The sequence below is a fragment of the Opisthocomus hoazin genome, chromosome 7, assembly GCF_030867145.1.
Source record: "Opisthocomus hoazin isolate bOpiHoa1 chromosome 7, bOpiHoa1.hap1, whole genome shotgun sequence".
In the NCBI taxonomy this organism is placed as follows: Eukaryota; Metazoa; Chordata; class Aves; order Opisthocomiformes; family Opisthocomidae; genus Opisthocomus; species Opisthocomus hoazin.
In genome coordinates this window covers 15,223,326-15,238,815 of record NC_134420.1, presented here as the reverse complement: position 1 = coordinate 15,238,815, position 15,490 = coordinate 15,223,326, and the positions used below count along the sequence as shown (strand labels likewise).

General features: G+C 40.8%; 1 protein-coding gene across 5 annotated transcripts in view; it reads left to right on the top strand.

Annotated features, from left to right (window-relative positions):
• Positions 1 to 15,490, top strand: part of LRP5 (LDL receptor related protein 5) — a 192,271-nt gene that overhangs the window by 157,935 nt on the left and 18,846 nt on the right. For all 5 annotated transcript variants that reach the window (XM_075425033.1, XM_075425034.1, XM_075425032.1 and 2 more), the window contains exons 14-17: positions 3,754 to 3,965; positions 5,898 to 6,088; positions 11,491 to 11,700; positions 13,936 to 14,061. In XM_075425033.1, coding sequence (XP_075281148.1) covers positions 3,754 to 3,965; positions 5,898 to 6,088; positions 11,491 to 11,700; positions 13,936 to 14,061 — 739 coding nt within the window. The remainder of the gene's footprint in view (positions 1 to 3,753; positions 3,966 to 5,897; positions 6,089 to 11,490; positions 11,701 to 13,935; positions 14,062 to 15,490) is intronic.

The window sequence follows — 15,490 nt, the reverse complement described above, 5'->3', positions numbered from 1 at the left end:
ATGAGGATGGTGCGCTCCGCACAAACTTCCTCCACATGTGTCGTGTGCACTGGAGTTCATCTGGGTCTGTGGGTACCTGCTCATCGTCTGGGTCATAGCAGACCAGCTCCCGCATAGCTAATTCCCTCAAGTACTGAATACCCCTTTCCATATTGGTCCACTTGCCAGGATAACATACAAAATCCTCACTGAAGGGGTGCCTCTCCCTCACGCCTGACAGAAGTCTCCTCCAGAGGCTGAGGACTTGTTCCTTTTTCCCAATGGCCTTGTCAATGCCGCCATCCCTGGCCAGGGATCCCAGCTGCTTGGCTTCCTTGCCCTCTAATTCCAAGCTGTTGGCCCCGTTATCCCAGCACCGCAGCAGCCAGGTGACAATGTGCTCGCCTGGGTGGCGGCTGAAATCTTTCTGCATGTCTTGCAGCTCACTCAGGGACAGGGACCGGGTAATGATCTCTGTCTCTATCTCCTGAGATGACCCTGGCTCATTGTCATCTGTCCGAGACCCATCTAATTTCTTTGCGTCTTTCTTTAGTTTTACAGGGGCGACTGCTACTGGCACAGGTTGGTCATTGGGCTCAGCCACGATTCCTGCTGCCAGAGCTGGGGCTGGAGCAGCTGCCGTGCCCGCCAGGGAAACCAGGGCAGCCCCCGTGATTGTGGCAGTGGCAGTGGTAGTGGTGGTGCCAGTCAGAGGGGCTGTGACTGCCTGCTGGGCTGGAGGGGCTGCAGGGCTGGCTGGAGGGGCAGCGCCAGTCGCAGTGCCTGCCGCTTCGTTTCCCCCCCTTTCCCCTTTAGAGCACTGAATCAGGTTGAAAAGGGCTTGGTAGGCATGGGCCAGACCTCAGCATGTTCCGGTGATTTGTGTCTCTCTGGAGTTCCCAGGGTGGCAGCACACTTTTTGCAGATATTTTACTAGTTTGTCAGGATTCTGCACTTGCTCAAGGGTGAGTTTCAAAAACATGGGGGGGTGCCCACTGCCCCCTAGGTACTTGCCCATGCTGTCCCACACACCCAGCCACTCATAGCTATCCAGCCCCGGGACAGGTCTCTGCATGATGTTCTTAACGACTTGTTTAACCCTAAACAGAACCTGCAACCCATTCAGGAGGCATAACAATAGGAGTGTGCTGGCCTGAGCATCCCACGGGTACTTGAAATTCTCAAAAGCTGCTAGGACCAGCCTGAAGGAGAGAGGGGAGGTGAAAGAGTGGGGGAAAGCATCCCCTCCGGTTTTCCCCACAGAGTGGATTTGATTATTAACAAATTCTATAAGATAGGATCCGAGGTACGGAAATGACCGCAGTGCCGCATGCAAATACAAGCCTAATTTCATGCACAGTGATGTTATCATGTCATAAGTTGATATCGTACAGTACATCAAAATCATAATCCTGATCCTTTTCCCAGCGATGATGAACATCACCACAGGGAACACGTAGAGCAGGTATGGGTTCAAATACCACAGCCATTTGATCAAAGACAGAAACATTTTTGCCGGCGACTATTTAACTAACAAAATTAATGCATATAACAAAATCTTAGAAAGCTGTTTTAACACACGCTGCTCAGCCCTGCCGTTATTCCCACCCATGCTTGGGTGCCAAATTTAATGTTATGGTTTGGCTGCATCCAGCAACAGAAGTACCATGCGGCCGCCCCTCCCCCCGCCTGGGTGCGGAGGAGAATGGAAAGAAACAGGCAGAAACTGGTGGGTCGGGATAAGGGCAGTTTAACAGAACAGCAAACAAAGGGAATAGTAACAGCAGCGATACAGATAAGGGGAATACACAAAACAAAACAGCAGAACAGAGCCGCTGCCCGCCACGTGCTCCCGAGCAGCAAGGGTTCCCACCGCCCAGCTCCCCTCAGCCAGAACCCGGCATGACGGCACATGGTATGGAATACCCTGCTCTGTTTGGCCAGGTTGGGTCAGCCCGCTCTGCTGTGTCCCTTCCTGGATTCTGGTGAAAATTAACCTTGTCCTGGCCAAACCCAGGACATCAAGATAGCAGATTATTTCTTTGAAAACAGTGGTTTGAATAAGAATATAAAACAAAATGGAGAATGGGCAAGTTATTTTTTCCTAGTTCTTGGGCAGTTGTATCTAAACAATATGACATGATATCAATGGAAATGGACGGGTTTCTTCATGCATCTAGGGACTCAGCGGTTTTACAGTTTCCTTTAAAGGAAGAGATGACAATTTTCTTTTTTGGCCATTTCTTTTAAGAGTTTTGTTGGGATGAGCAGCTAGCTGGGTTGTGGATGAATTTTTAAGAAGTTTAGCTCTTGCTTTTTGGGATTATGCTAGGTGCTAATTGTTGTAGTCTAGCTTCTCTTTGGTACTTGCTAGGTGCAAATTGCAATAGAGATTCATTTGCCCTGTGTTTTCCCCTGCCTTGGCGACACAGCTTTGAAGATGCAGATCCCATGCAAATTTTGACTTTCCAATTTTCACTAACTATGTTTACTTAATTTTGCTAAATTGTGCTATTTGCAGATGATGCATATGAATTTCATATCTGGGTAACGTTACCTTTGATTCCAGAAAAAGGATGTTTTCTTTTGATTTCTAGGCACACTGATAAGACAAAATAGAGATAAAGCTTTATATAAAAAGAAAGAAACTTGTATATCACTATGCAGAACTTCGAGGCTTAAAACCAAATTGTGGAAATAAAACTTTCACATGTAATGCTGTGTTGAGTAATTCATTTGACTGAAGCTGAGCACAGAATAGTGTCTTCAGCTTTCTTGACCCATGTGAACTTTTTTCTGGTGCTGTTTTTGTGTTTGGATTGGGAATGCTGCATTAGGACACTTAAGGATGCCACTGCTTTCCCCTCACTGTTACATGTCACCTGAAGCAATCACCTTTGAAGGCTACTTTGATTTTGAGAGTCCTGCCAGCAGTATTACTATCCCAGTAGCACTGGGATTGGCTGTGTCCTAGTGGAGCCTGTGTAACATTTAACAAACAACAGAATGATTATTTTCCTTTAGGGATTTCTTTTTATGCTTTAGTGGTCTTCACAGAAGTATTGAAATCTATGTTAGTAGTCAAAAGTATAGTAAATAGTATGTTAGCTAGACTGGGAGGGGTTGAGGGTAGTTCCAGGAACTTGGCAATAATGTCAAGTTTTGTAAGGTCCATCATAAAGACATGAGAGTGAAAGCAAGGTAATGGTGTTAGTAGGGGTGTGAGGCAAAGCTGTAGCCATTTGACATGTAAGCAAGCAGAACCAAGTTTCATTAAAATATTTTAGTTTTTAAGAGAAGCCAAGACTTAAAAAAAATTGGTATCTACTACACTACAAATAATAAAGTAAGGAGACTTTGGCACAAGATAGAGATTTGTTCAGCTGACTGTATAACAATGCAGGTCTGACCAGAAGACTGCCGTATTTCTTGCCTTGTTTCATTCAAGATTGTTCCATGCATAAACATTCACTGTTGTTTTCTTCCATCTTCTGCTAATTAATTCTGCTTATAGGAGGCCCCACAACTGGTTTCTGGGGAGATTTGCGTAATCTTACAGATTTTGCCTGGATGTTTTTCCTCTAATCCACAGTCTGTATCAATTCTTCTTTTGTTAAGCTTTATTGCATTTCTTGTATTTGTTGTTTCCTTGTGGATGATTTTAGGTGTTTCTGCATCATCAGGTAGGTAAACCGCCCTTTCTGTGCAATCAGTGTTCTTCAGTCAATAATCAGAATAATTACTGGAAATTGTTCCCCATATGTTGTCTTGCAGCCTTTCACTGTCATGAGTACTCCAAACCAAAGCCAGAACCCAGAGAAGCAGCCACATGATCTCAGCATCGATATATACAGCCATACCTTGTACTGGACCTGTGAGGCCACAAATTCAGTCAATGTCCACAGACTGAATGGCGAGTCAATTGGGATGGTGCTACGAGGGGATCACGACAAGCCCAGAGCCATTGTCGTGAATGCAGAGCGAGGGTGAGATTCCTTTCTGTACCTTGCACAGAGCACTGTTGGGTTGTATGTCAGCTGTGTATGTGAATCTTGTGTGCCATTTGTATGTTTTAAAAAGGAGAATTTTTGCATATTTAATTATTCAGGATGTAGGTTACTGCTTATCCGATTCTGGCTTTTAAAGGTATCCAGCTTTCTCTTTCTGTTCTCTCCTCTGGCGTGCTGAGTTAGACAGTCACACAGCCGTGTGGTTGGTTATAGCGAGGAGCTAACCCAGGTGTGGAAAGCAAAGCAAAACCACCTTATCCTGTTCGCTGCATGAGTGCGCAGCCCCATCACCTAATAAACAGGAGAGTTTAGACTGTGTTTGTATCGGCTGGAGATCTGTCTCATAAATGTTTGGTCATCATAAAACAAAAGTTTCCCGGAAAAAAAAAGAGATCTCGCAATATGATACAAGTATTCCTGCTAATCTAATAGGGTAAAGTTAAACAAACCCCTTACGTTCTATACATTTTTAAGTTAGATCTGCTTTGATGTGTATCTCCAAAAACTTCTGAAATTAATTAAAACAGGTAGAAATCACTAGAGTGATTTCCCACAGGAAGAAAATACATTGTTTTGCTGCAAAGCACTTTTGGTTAGATTCGGCAGACCACATCTTCACTTCATGCGGTTAGTAGCTTCATTTTTAGAGGTCAAAGATGGTCCTTTGTTGTTCGCTTTAATAAGTAAGATACTTAAGTCCCAATATACTACCAAATGGTTTACCATGTGCTTGACAGATGTCAAATGACAATATTTCATAACTGTGCGGATCCAGTAGTATCCAGAGACTCTATCGGGACCATTTATAGATTGGTATTTTATTCAATACTCAGTGTACTCTGCACAGTTCAAAAGCTGGTTTGGGGAGAGGGGGATTAGAGGAAAGATTCTAGTCTTACTGGGACTAAGTCACTTGGACATAGTTTTTATGAAAGCGTATCTGCTTTCTCCATTAAAATGGGAGTTTGGGTTTGCTGATCTCTAAAACGCTCAACTTTTCTAGTCAGGTTTTCAAATGATTTAAAGATAAATCTGTTTTTAAATTAAAGGAGGAAAAGATCGGGGAGAAGCTATGCTGAACACTGTGACTACCTGGGAGAGCTGAATGAGTGATCTGCTTACTGAACTACTTCTGCCTTAGTTCCAGAAATCCTTCCCTCCACCTCTCTCTTGGCTGCACATTCTGACTGCTGCCTCTCCTCCTCGTGCCATCTTGAAAGGCTATGCAGCAGTGTAGCCCACTGTATTAGAGAGTTTGCTCGTGTTATTCACCACTGAAAAAATGGTAGACTTTTCCCTGAGGGAGTTCTCAGTTCAACATGTGGGTGCACAAGCCCTTTTTTCCCTATGCAGGGCAAGGGCAGAGAATGCTTCTGTTTGCAACTGAACTGGCTTAGGCAGATATAAAAAATTCTTGTAACTAAGACATTAGGAATGTGCCATCCTCAGTTGTTCTTCCTTCTATGATCTTTGATCCTCTCAAGTTCGGTAGGAACTTCTGCTTGCTGAGAAGTAGAGGGAGTGACAGTTAATGTTTTTGTCAGAAAGAGCTGCTGGGCTTTGATTTACAGATGGATACAGCTTTACCCAGGGAAGGCTGCAGAAAGTCTGTGCTAGTCTCTTACAACCCCCACCTCCAGTGCAGGAACAGTGCTGCCAGCACAGCAGTGTTGAGTGCTGAGGCATTTTATGGCCTGGTGTATGAGGGACAAATGCTATTCATTTCAGGCTATCTCAATATGCCAGTTAGCAAATGTTTGGGGTTCTGCAGCTGACAAATCTGGGTCTTTGCAGCTGAGAGCAACAAGTCACCAGTCATCCCTGTGTAAACCGTTCCCACTTACAACGCAGAACCTGTGTGCCAAGGTGAGTTGCCTCCCTTCTTAAGCATCTGGTCTTTGTTCTCAGGTACATGTACTTCACCAACATGCAAGAGCGAGCTCCAAAGATTGAGCGTGCAGCCCTTGATGGCACAGAGAGAGAAGTGCTTTTCACAACTGGATTGATCCGACCAGTAGCACTGGTGATTGACAACAAACTTGGAAAGCTTTTCTGGGTGGATGCAGATCTGAAGCGCATCGAAAGCTGTGACTTGTCAGGTATGTGGTATGCAGCTAAACATTTGGAGCAGGGTGTGTATATGTGTAGGACATCATTCCTTCTTTGATGCTGACCCCAGTAACTTCTGTCTCCACTGTTGCCAGTTTTGTGTAGGCAGTCACAGATAACAATTACTGGTGGGCTCCCATCTTTGATGTGATTGGAATAAACATGTCTGTAATGATTGCTACCCTCCAAGAGAGCCAATTGACTTTTGATATGTTCTGAAAGCAACTCTTGCAAGATCAGATTTAAATAGGTGTTGCCAGTCATGGAGCCCCTAAATCACCTCCACAGTGCCCTTTTTTCCTTATGGTTTGAAAAGTTTGCATAATTCTTTAATTTTTCTTTCTCTGGAATTTAGAGCTTAGTAAATCAAGGTAGCTTGAAAAACAAAACAGAAGGAAGGGGAATGGCTTTCTTCTAAGATGGATATAAGGCAGCTCATCTGGAATACCAGTGTTGCAAAACAGTGGAGAGATGTCAACTCATTGCAGTTTTCCCATATTAGTCAAATAAAGCATTACTCCACATCCATAGCAGTAGCACCACATGGATCTTAGAAAGTGCTGTTCGTTGTTGTTTTTTAAAAGCACTTGATAGCGCTGAAGAAGTGCAGAAATGGGCTCCCTCATCTGGTGAGAAGTATAGCACAGAAGATCCAATGGCCCTACTTTCTGATTACTCGTGATTCCTTCTCTCATCATCATCATCTGTGTATCAAGAAATGAGACTCCTAAAGGAAGTGCAGAGAGAAGTGAACTAGTATGAGGGAGTGGAAGCTGGGCTGTTAGAGTGATTCGCACCTGCCATAAAAGGCTGATTCTCCAATTTTTGGTGGCTCTTCTCTTCTTGCCATGTAGTGATATCCTTCCATGTGTTGTAGTAAGGCAATGAACTAAAACAGGAGAAAATTGTTCACTTTTTTACAAATACAGTTCACTTTTGCACACCTAAAACTGACTCAAGGTCAGACCTGGGTCTCTCCTGCCAGAGAGGATAAAAACGTGAAGTTGGAGCTGGGAAGGTAAAGCAGCCTATGTCCTTCATTAGTTATCAAGCTGGATATGGGGGGTATTGTCAAACTACCTGTGTAGCCGCAAAATGTCCAATCCAGGATAGTTCTCAGAGAACCTGCAAGAATTTGTAGGAGAAAAGAAGATAGGAGGGAGACAAGACTTGACTGATGAACAACCCATGTTTGAGAAGAAAAGGTTGACAGAGTGCAACATGTATCGCAAAATACATCAAAGATACAGAGAGGGTTTTGTCTACTGGTGAAAGGAGAAGTGCTGTAGGAGGAAATCGAAATGTAAAAGAACAACACGGAAAAGCAGCATATCATGCAGGTATTGTGGCTGAAGTGATATCCACAAACGCAAGAAAGAGAGAAGAGGCACCAAGGAAGACTATGTGAAAATCATACAGTTTAAGAGAGGGGGAATGTACCAGGGAGAAGTTAATGAATTGAGAAGGGAGCACAGGATCAATAACTAGTGCTGCAACTGATAAAAAGGTTGCCATAGGAAGCCATATTACTTAATGAAGCTGTAGCATACCATGGACCTAGCTATGCCTAGGTCTTCTTCTTGTATGTACATAAGTGTCATCTTTTCCCCTTCGATTTAGCGTGCATGCAGGGTTGAGTCACAGCTAGCAGATGGGGGTGGGCAGGGGGCAGTTGCTGCTTGCCTGTCATGTTACAGGTTGGAAGATGGACTGTGTACTTACATAGTACAGCATAAAATGCAGAGGAGTCTGTTTAATATTGTTTTAGATATAAGTCTTGAATGAAGAAGACCTGACAATAAATACATAAGTAAGCTGATATATTAATAAATCAGCTGCTAGGTCATCACGTGCTGATATTTGTATTCTGTGATTGCAGCTTCCTTTGTATGCATTCTTCTTTTTCATGACATTAAAACTCCATGTAAGCATATGTTTGCATACTGGATATATATTTTAATTTTTAATTAGATATTTAATTATTTTTAATTATATATTTTCTTTGGATCTTTTTACAAGGAAGACCAAACTTTCTCTGAGTAATATTGAACCAAAGCTTTTAGTGCACATTTATTTGATGGGGTCACAGCTAAAGAATCAAACCCTATAGGTAAAATGAAAGCAGGAGAAAGTTACAGGATTAAAAGAAAACAGTGTTTATTAACTAGAGGATATGTATCTTGTAGCAAGAAAACTGGTTGTGTGTGATCCAGCTGAGCTCACTGTAATTTGATTCACTGAGCTATTGATTTTTTAAATGAGTTAACAGCATATTTTTATTTTAAGATATTTTGCAGTCTTACATCACAACTTCAGAAGACATTTGACAGCCAAAGTTATGTTGGTTGAATTAGTTCCTCTAGAAAGTATTTTCTGAGCTTGCGACTTAAAAATGGGCATATATTAGCAAAAGGATTTTAGCGTAAACTGAGGCTGCTGAATAAATCGGACCAAAATTGTGTGTAGCATCCTTCTTGCCAATTAGACTGGTCTAGATAAATTATTCCCTCATAAGCTTGGGGAGATGACATGGTTTTGGAGGTTTCTGAAGCTTGCACTGCACCCTGATTAACAGCTTCCTGCTAAATCGTGGAATAACCTCAGATGTCCAGTCTTTAGCTTTCGGAGAGGGATGAAAGAACTATAAAGCTGTATAACATTTTTCTTCACGAGGTTCTTGAATTTTTCAGTTGGAGCTGTTGATACTTTTTAGACACTCATAAACCATTTGCAAATAACTTGTCTGCCACACCAGTCAATTAAAAAATAGTGTTTATATTATTGTTGCAAGTGACTGGAAAAGCTATAAAATTGTTGCACCAAAAATATGCTTTGTTTTCGATTAGACTTAAATAGAGGAATTGTGTGTCCTTCCAGCTTAATGCTCTTTACATTTAACTGTTGATTTCCATCTTGAAAAGACTACACAACTGTTTCATTCTGAGAATCAAAGTATTTAATTACTATGGAAATTCAGCACTTCTTATTTATAATATGCTTACTTGTAATATATGTCTTCTTTTTTCTAACCATGTGTGCTGAAAATATCCTTTTATTTATTCAGATGGAGTTTTTCAATTTGATCATTCTTCTAAACAACATTTTAATTATGTCATCCAGTGCCATAGGTGCCTTTTGCCTATCCTTTTTATTCATTAATAATTTGGACTGTCATTTATTCAAGATCAAATCCAACATAATTATGGTACAGATTAATCACCTTATCCAGTTCTGTCACCAGCAGCTTCCAAGATCACTGATGCTGAGCTTTTTGCAGATGAGGGGAAAAAAAAAAACATGATGCTTGATGTACACCCCAAAAAAAACATTTAATGTAGCCTGTTTTAGGCGTGGATTTGGGAGGCTGTTCAAACAGGCTAGGCTTCCAGCAGGACTGCTAGCTTGCAGGTGTCAACTGACACTTCATGTATTCATGATCACAGGATGCCTTCAGGATATCCTTCATGAAATCAGCTTGCCTTTTATTTCTAAACAGGTGAGCAATTTAGCACTTAAGAAATCATGAAGGCAGAAGGAGTTTTCTTTACATCAAGTTGAAATGAGGCTTTCTTACTCTAGGAGTAACTTGAATGCAGCTGAAAATTGTTCCTTTGGGTCAAAATGTGAGGCTTAGTCTGGCAAAAGGACAGTCATCGTTGAAAATCCAATGACACTGGAGTTGGTAAGAGTTAAGGGTGCTCAGCAGGTTGCAGGGCAAATGAACAAAGCGCCCTGTGCTTTGTTCACTGAGATCCTTCTTCTGTCAAAATGTTTTCTAGTATATCTAAATTTTGAGACCAGTTTAGGAGAAGACGAAGAACGTCTCGGGAACTGCACTGCTAGAGAGTAGTACTGAGGGTCAGGTTTATTGCCCATTTGGTGAAATTAGTGCAGATGCATCTATTCTGTCCTTTTTACTCTTTACAAGAATAAAATCCAGTTGTACCTTGGAAGTGTGTACAATAATAGACACATCAGATTACAGCCAGGACTGTACTGTCACATACAGTTCATGCATGTTTCTTCTGAAAATGGAATGAAACAAACATGTCTTCCCCATTGGTTTGGAAACAAAAGAAATTCAGGGCTAAAGAACTAAAACCCCAATTGCAAGTCCAAGAATTTCTGATCTCTCTACAACTAAATTTGATTTGAATGCACACTGTTTGTCATGACATTCAAGCAAGAGTCATTGCAGGTGGTAATTTTATGTGCAAAGCTAATAGAATCTGTAGTGAAATAAATGTTACATTCTTCTGCTTGGCTGAGCTCTTCTATGCACCAAATTAGTTGAATCCAGTGCTCATAGCATTTTTATTATGTATCCAGATTCTATAATCTCATTTTGTGTAGATATTCCAAACTTTTTTTTTTTTTAATACAAGCAGATATAAGGTCTTTATTCCAAAAGGAAATACGGGAGCAGAAGAAGCACCAAGTTACGATTTTGTTTTGGTTCCTCATTTTTAAAATCAAATACATCCACTATATATAGGCATACACAGCCTCAAAATGTTTTCTGTGAATTAATAGAATAATTTGGAATCTCTTGTTCACCCTAGACAAACATAACAAAAGCAACAACTAAATGCCACGAAGTGTCGGGCAGCACACAGTAGAAGACTGCAAGCAGTTAAAAGCAGTCATAAATGCATTTTTTACTTCACCTGATTTTTACACATTGGCTGAGAGCAGATTTTTACACATTTCTGTAGAGCAGAAAACCTGAGCATTTGATAGTTTAAAAGCATACCAAGTTATCTGGAGTTTGGGTTTTCTGGTGGGTTACTGTAGAATAAAGAGACGGTGGAGAAAGAAGTGCGGCTGTTAGAAGATGAGCTTTTCTTCAGTGATCGTATGTCTGTGGTTGTGATATAGCATATGACAGGGTTTGTGTACTTGCCTCTTGCTTTGCATGATGAATGTGTTTTCTTTGAGTAATGGCTTTGAAGCTAATTGGTTGTATTTTACTCTTGCTTGTAGATTCCTACAAAGTGTGCTGCTTGGTATGTGAATGTATTATAAAAATTTTGGCCCAAGTGCAGAGTCTGTATCGGTGAGACAGGCTTTTAGGGACTGCACACAGTTACATATAACAGAGCATGTCAACATGAGGCTGATCATAGCTGGCTGACCAGCCAGTGTGTGCAAGGATGGGGCTGTGTTTCATATTGTATGTGCTTGCTTTCATGACACAGCAACTGGTTGCATTTACCTGAGATGAGGCTGAACAAGCAGAGCCTTGGTCTGCACAGACAATTGAAACCAATGACCTTATAGCTAGCTGTTTTTAGCGTTTCCTTTGGTTTACTTTTAGTTAGGGTTTTTTTTTTTAAAGAATAAGTTAGAAATTGACGGGTGTAAATCTAATCTTTGTTCTTGTTGATCTCAGGTGCTAACCGTGTGACTCTGGAGGACTCCAACATCCTTCAGCCAATGGGACTCACTGTGCTGGGGAATCACTTGTATTGGATTGATCGTCAGCAGCAGATGATTGAGAGAGTGGAGAAAATGAACGGGTACAAAAGGACTAGAATTCAAGGCCGAATTGCTCATCTAACAGGCATTCATGCTGTGGAAGAGCTTGATATGGAGGAATTCTGTGAGTTTATTTCAATATCTGTCTCTCACTTTTGGTCACTGTCTCTCAAAGTCCTCATCCAGCTGAATACTGTAATAACGTTGCCCAGTGGGCCTCAAGTAAGCCGTGGAGTGCTTTCAGCCTCGCTAGTTGGCATCCTAGAAGAGGCGAGAAGCCAGTTGCCCATTCTTGTCCAGAAGAGTATTTCTGCACAGCTAGAATATGTGATTTCATGGCACTTGGTTACCTGCTTTGTATAAACTCACTTATTGAATTCACTCTAAAAGCTATTTATAGTTATTAATTTTTTAAGTACAACCAAGTAATAAGACTTGGAAAAACCTTTAAAAAGAAAGAAAAGGATTGTACTTTCCTTTTCTCCAGGGGTTTCAGACCCCTCTGTAAAGCATGACTGGTTTGACTCAGCACAATCGATGATGTAAAAGCCTCCAGTGAGGGAGGGAGAATGGAAAGGAAGCTCTTACAATGTATTATTGTGGATGTGGAATTTCTCTCCTGTCAGGTTGAGCCATTTTAGGTGCTTCCTTCTGAAAGGGGTTACGCATGCAAGACCTTCTTTCTCTGGACTGGTGGTCCACGTTTCTGAGGTTAGAGTGCGGAAACCTCTTAAAGTAGTCACTCCTCAAAGTGACAACCTACAGCTCCTCCTGCTTAACAAGAATATAAAAGACAATATAAAAGCACAAAGAAGATGTGGGAAACAGAGGGCTAATGACAGTTGACTTTTTAAACTTTGTTGTCTGTGATGAGTTGCCTTATATAGGGAGGGTACATTTGTGTAAAATGCTTTAATTTTCAGAATAAATTATTCCACTTTGCAACCCTCTATGCCACATACATTAGTTTCTGTGATAGCTGAAAGTACTTTCAAACTTACCTGTGTGGGTAAGCTGTTACAAATAAGGTAGCGTAAGTATTTAAACTGTAGCAGATTCTGTGTGCTAATCCTCATCCAGATTTAATTTTTTCTTTCATAATACCCAGTTTTTCTTCTTCTGTGCCATTTCTCATGTTTTTAGTGTATTTCAAAGGTAATACTGAATGATGCAAAAATAATTTCTTCTTTAATTCTCAGCACTGTAAAAAAAAAAAGATTACTTTGTCCCATTTTTTTTTTAAATGTTTGGGGTTTATGGCGAGTACTGTTTCTTATAAGTCACACTGAAAGGAATTCCCTGTTGCAGCTGAAAACTGTCCTACATAGGTGACTTCTGTTACAACAGGGAAGTAAAAATACATATGTACATGTGTGTGTGCCCACACAAGTATACATGCGTGCACTTTTTCTGCTAGCAACCCATGCCTCAAATAGTGTCTCCAACACTGTATTAAATTAATGAATTTGTTCAAGGTGAAAGCAGGTTGATGAGAAGCCTGAACAGATGGAAGACAGCTTTGGCACAGAAATTACAACATCTATACCATTTCTTCCCTGTGGAAATTCTTGGTCCTTACTAGTAGTAAAGAATGCATTGTTCAGCAGCATCACAAATAACACAGGCTATAGCCCCACAGATCGCTCCAGCAGACGCTCAGCTGTCAGCTTGAATAAGCAGGCAGGAGACTGGGTCTCTTCTGACTCTGTTGGACTGGAGTCCTCAGATAGTGACCTCACTTCTCTGTGCCTGTTTCTTATCCACCTAATGTTCATTGAGAGTAATTCCATTAGGAGCTCTTGGTTGTGTAGAGCTTCTGGGTACCTGATTTGGGAACACAACCGTGTATCTTACTATCTTAAAAAAAATAAAATAAACTATGTGTGCTTATATTGCAGTTTTGTAAGTAAAAGGGAAGTGGAGGGGCTAGATACTAAGAACTCTTTAAGATTAAAGGAGAATTCCTGAGGGTGCTGGGGGTTGGCATTCTGCAGTGACATATGTTAATTCTTGATGCCCTAGAAATGCAAGTGGGATGTCTAGGTACGCTGTAAATGCAACCTTCTTAAATCGGCCTTCTCATTCCTCTTCACCTGAGCTCCTAAATTCTTTTTAGAAGTCCTTTGAAGGTCTCCATATCACTGTGACTGGGAGAAATGTAGTCCTCATGAAGCAGGAAATCAGCTTTTGAGCACTGAACTGAAAAATCCTGTCTGAAAAATCTTCCTGTTAATTTGTAGTGAAATCTTGGTTACTCAAACTTAAGTGGTTTGCAAGTGGTTTTGTGAGTTTGCCCTAGCTAGGAGTAGTTATGATTTCTTTTGTGCTGTCTAATACTCTTTTCTGTATGTTTCTCCAGCTGTGCATCCATGCTCCCGTGACAATGGTGGATGTTCGCACATCTGCATTGCCAAAGGGGATGGAACTCCAAGATGTTCATGCCCCGAGCACCTTGTGCTTCTGCAGAATCTCTTAACATGTGGAGGTGAGTTATGTTTAACAGTACTGCTAAGCAGTTTATATCAAAAAAGATGGGATTAAGGTTGTATTTCAATCCAAAATGCGGATTTACACACAGTGTTTTCCTACACATGGTGTGTTGCATCATGTGTTAAATTGACCTTTGATTCTTCTACCAGCTGTTTTCTGCTTCATTTTTGGAGATACGTGACATCTCATTGTGAGCAGAATATTCTTGTTTGACTTTAAAATACTTGCGTCTTCTACTGAGATTTTTATAATTGTATGATGTGACAGGTTTCTGCTTTAAACAAATGCATATAAGATAATGTTGCATCAACCCGTGATGACCTAACAGCAGAAGTTGTGCATATGATTCCCAGAGTCTGACACTGCAGTCTTTCAAATGAATTTGGCCTCATAACATTAAACACTATATTGTCTAGTTACGAAATGTAAGCCAAAAGCTCCACTGCAATCCTTTTTAATTAAGGTAGCTCCTCTTTCCACATGGCAAACTTTTCCTTTAGACTTCCTTTTACAATCCCAGGATTTTTGAAAATTTTTATGCTACATTTCAGAGTGGATTAAAAACAAAGCAAAAATCCACTGTTTCTTTTTGGGAGGCATTGTATCTTAAATTGTTTGGCTCTGTTGGTCCTCTTGACTTCTTTTCATGTATTCGTTTTGCTGTGGATTTCATTTTCTGGCTGAACTCTGACCTCCCATGACCACAACACGCTATGTGGTTTTAGAGTAGTGGTAGTTACATCTGCGGGGAAGGGGGATATCAATTTAGTTACATTTCTTGCTGTGCTGTTGTTGCACAACATGGCCAATGAGAAATTCTTACATCCTACCCCTTTGTTATCTTCAGCCATAAATGTAGAGATTAAGGGGCTTCCATTTCAATGTCTGTGTTTTTTATTCTACTCCTTCACTAAGGCTGCAACAACTTTTTAACCTGTCTTGTCTGCCATAGTAGCAGCCAATAGCCAGTATTTCAGAATAGATTAATAGCTATTTTGGCTGGAGAACATTTGTCCATGTACACTTATGAATGGTCTTGGCAAGTTTTTGAACACAAGCTTCTGCCTGCCAAGTGCAACTATAATGCAACATTAAATGTGGCTCTAAATGCAGAAGACGTTATCTGTCTGTTGAATTATCTAAACAGCACACTTCTATCAAAATGTAATTCAAGAATTATCTTAATGTGTGTATCTGGCATCTTTATCTTACCTACAGCTGTCAGATCACTGGCTACAATTGTGATTCCCATATTGCTACACCAAATAATCATAAATCAGAAACTTAAAAATCATAAATTTTTAAAAAATCAAATGCATTTGTATTTTTATTTGCATTTTGGTTTTCAACCTCTTGATTATACTTGAGTCTTGTTCTTGAACATTTCTCCATAATGAAGGAAGGACAGCAGCACTTCAACAATC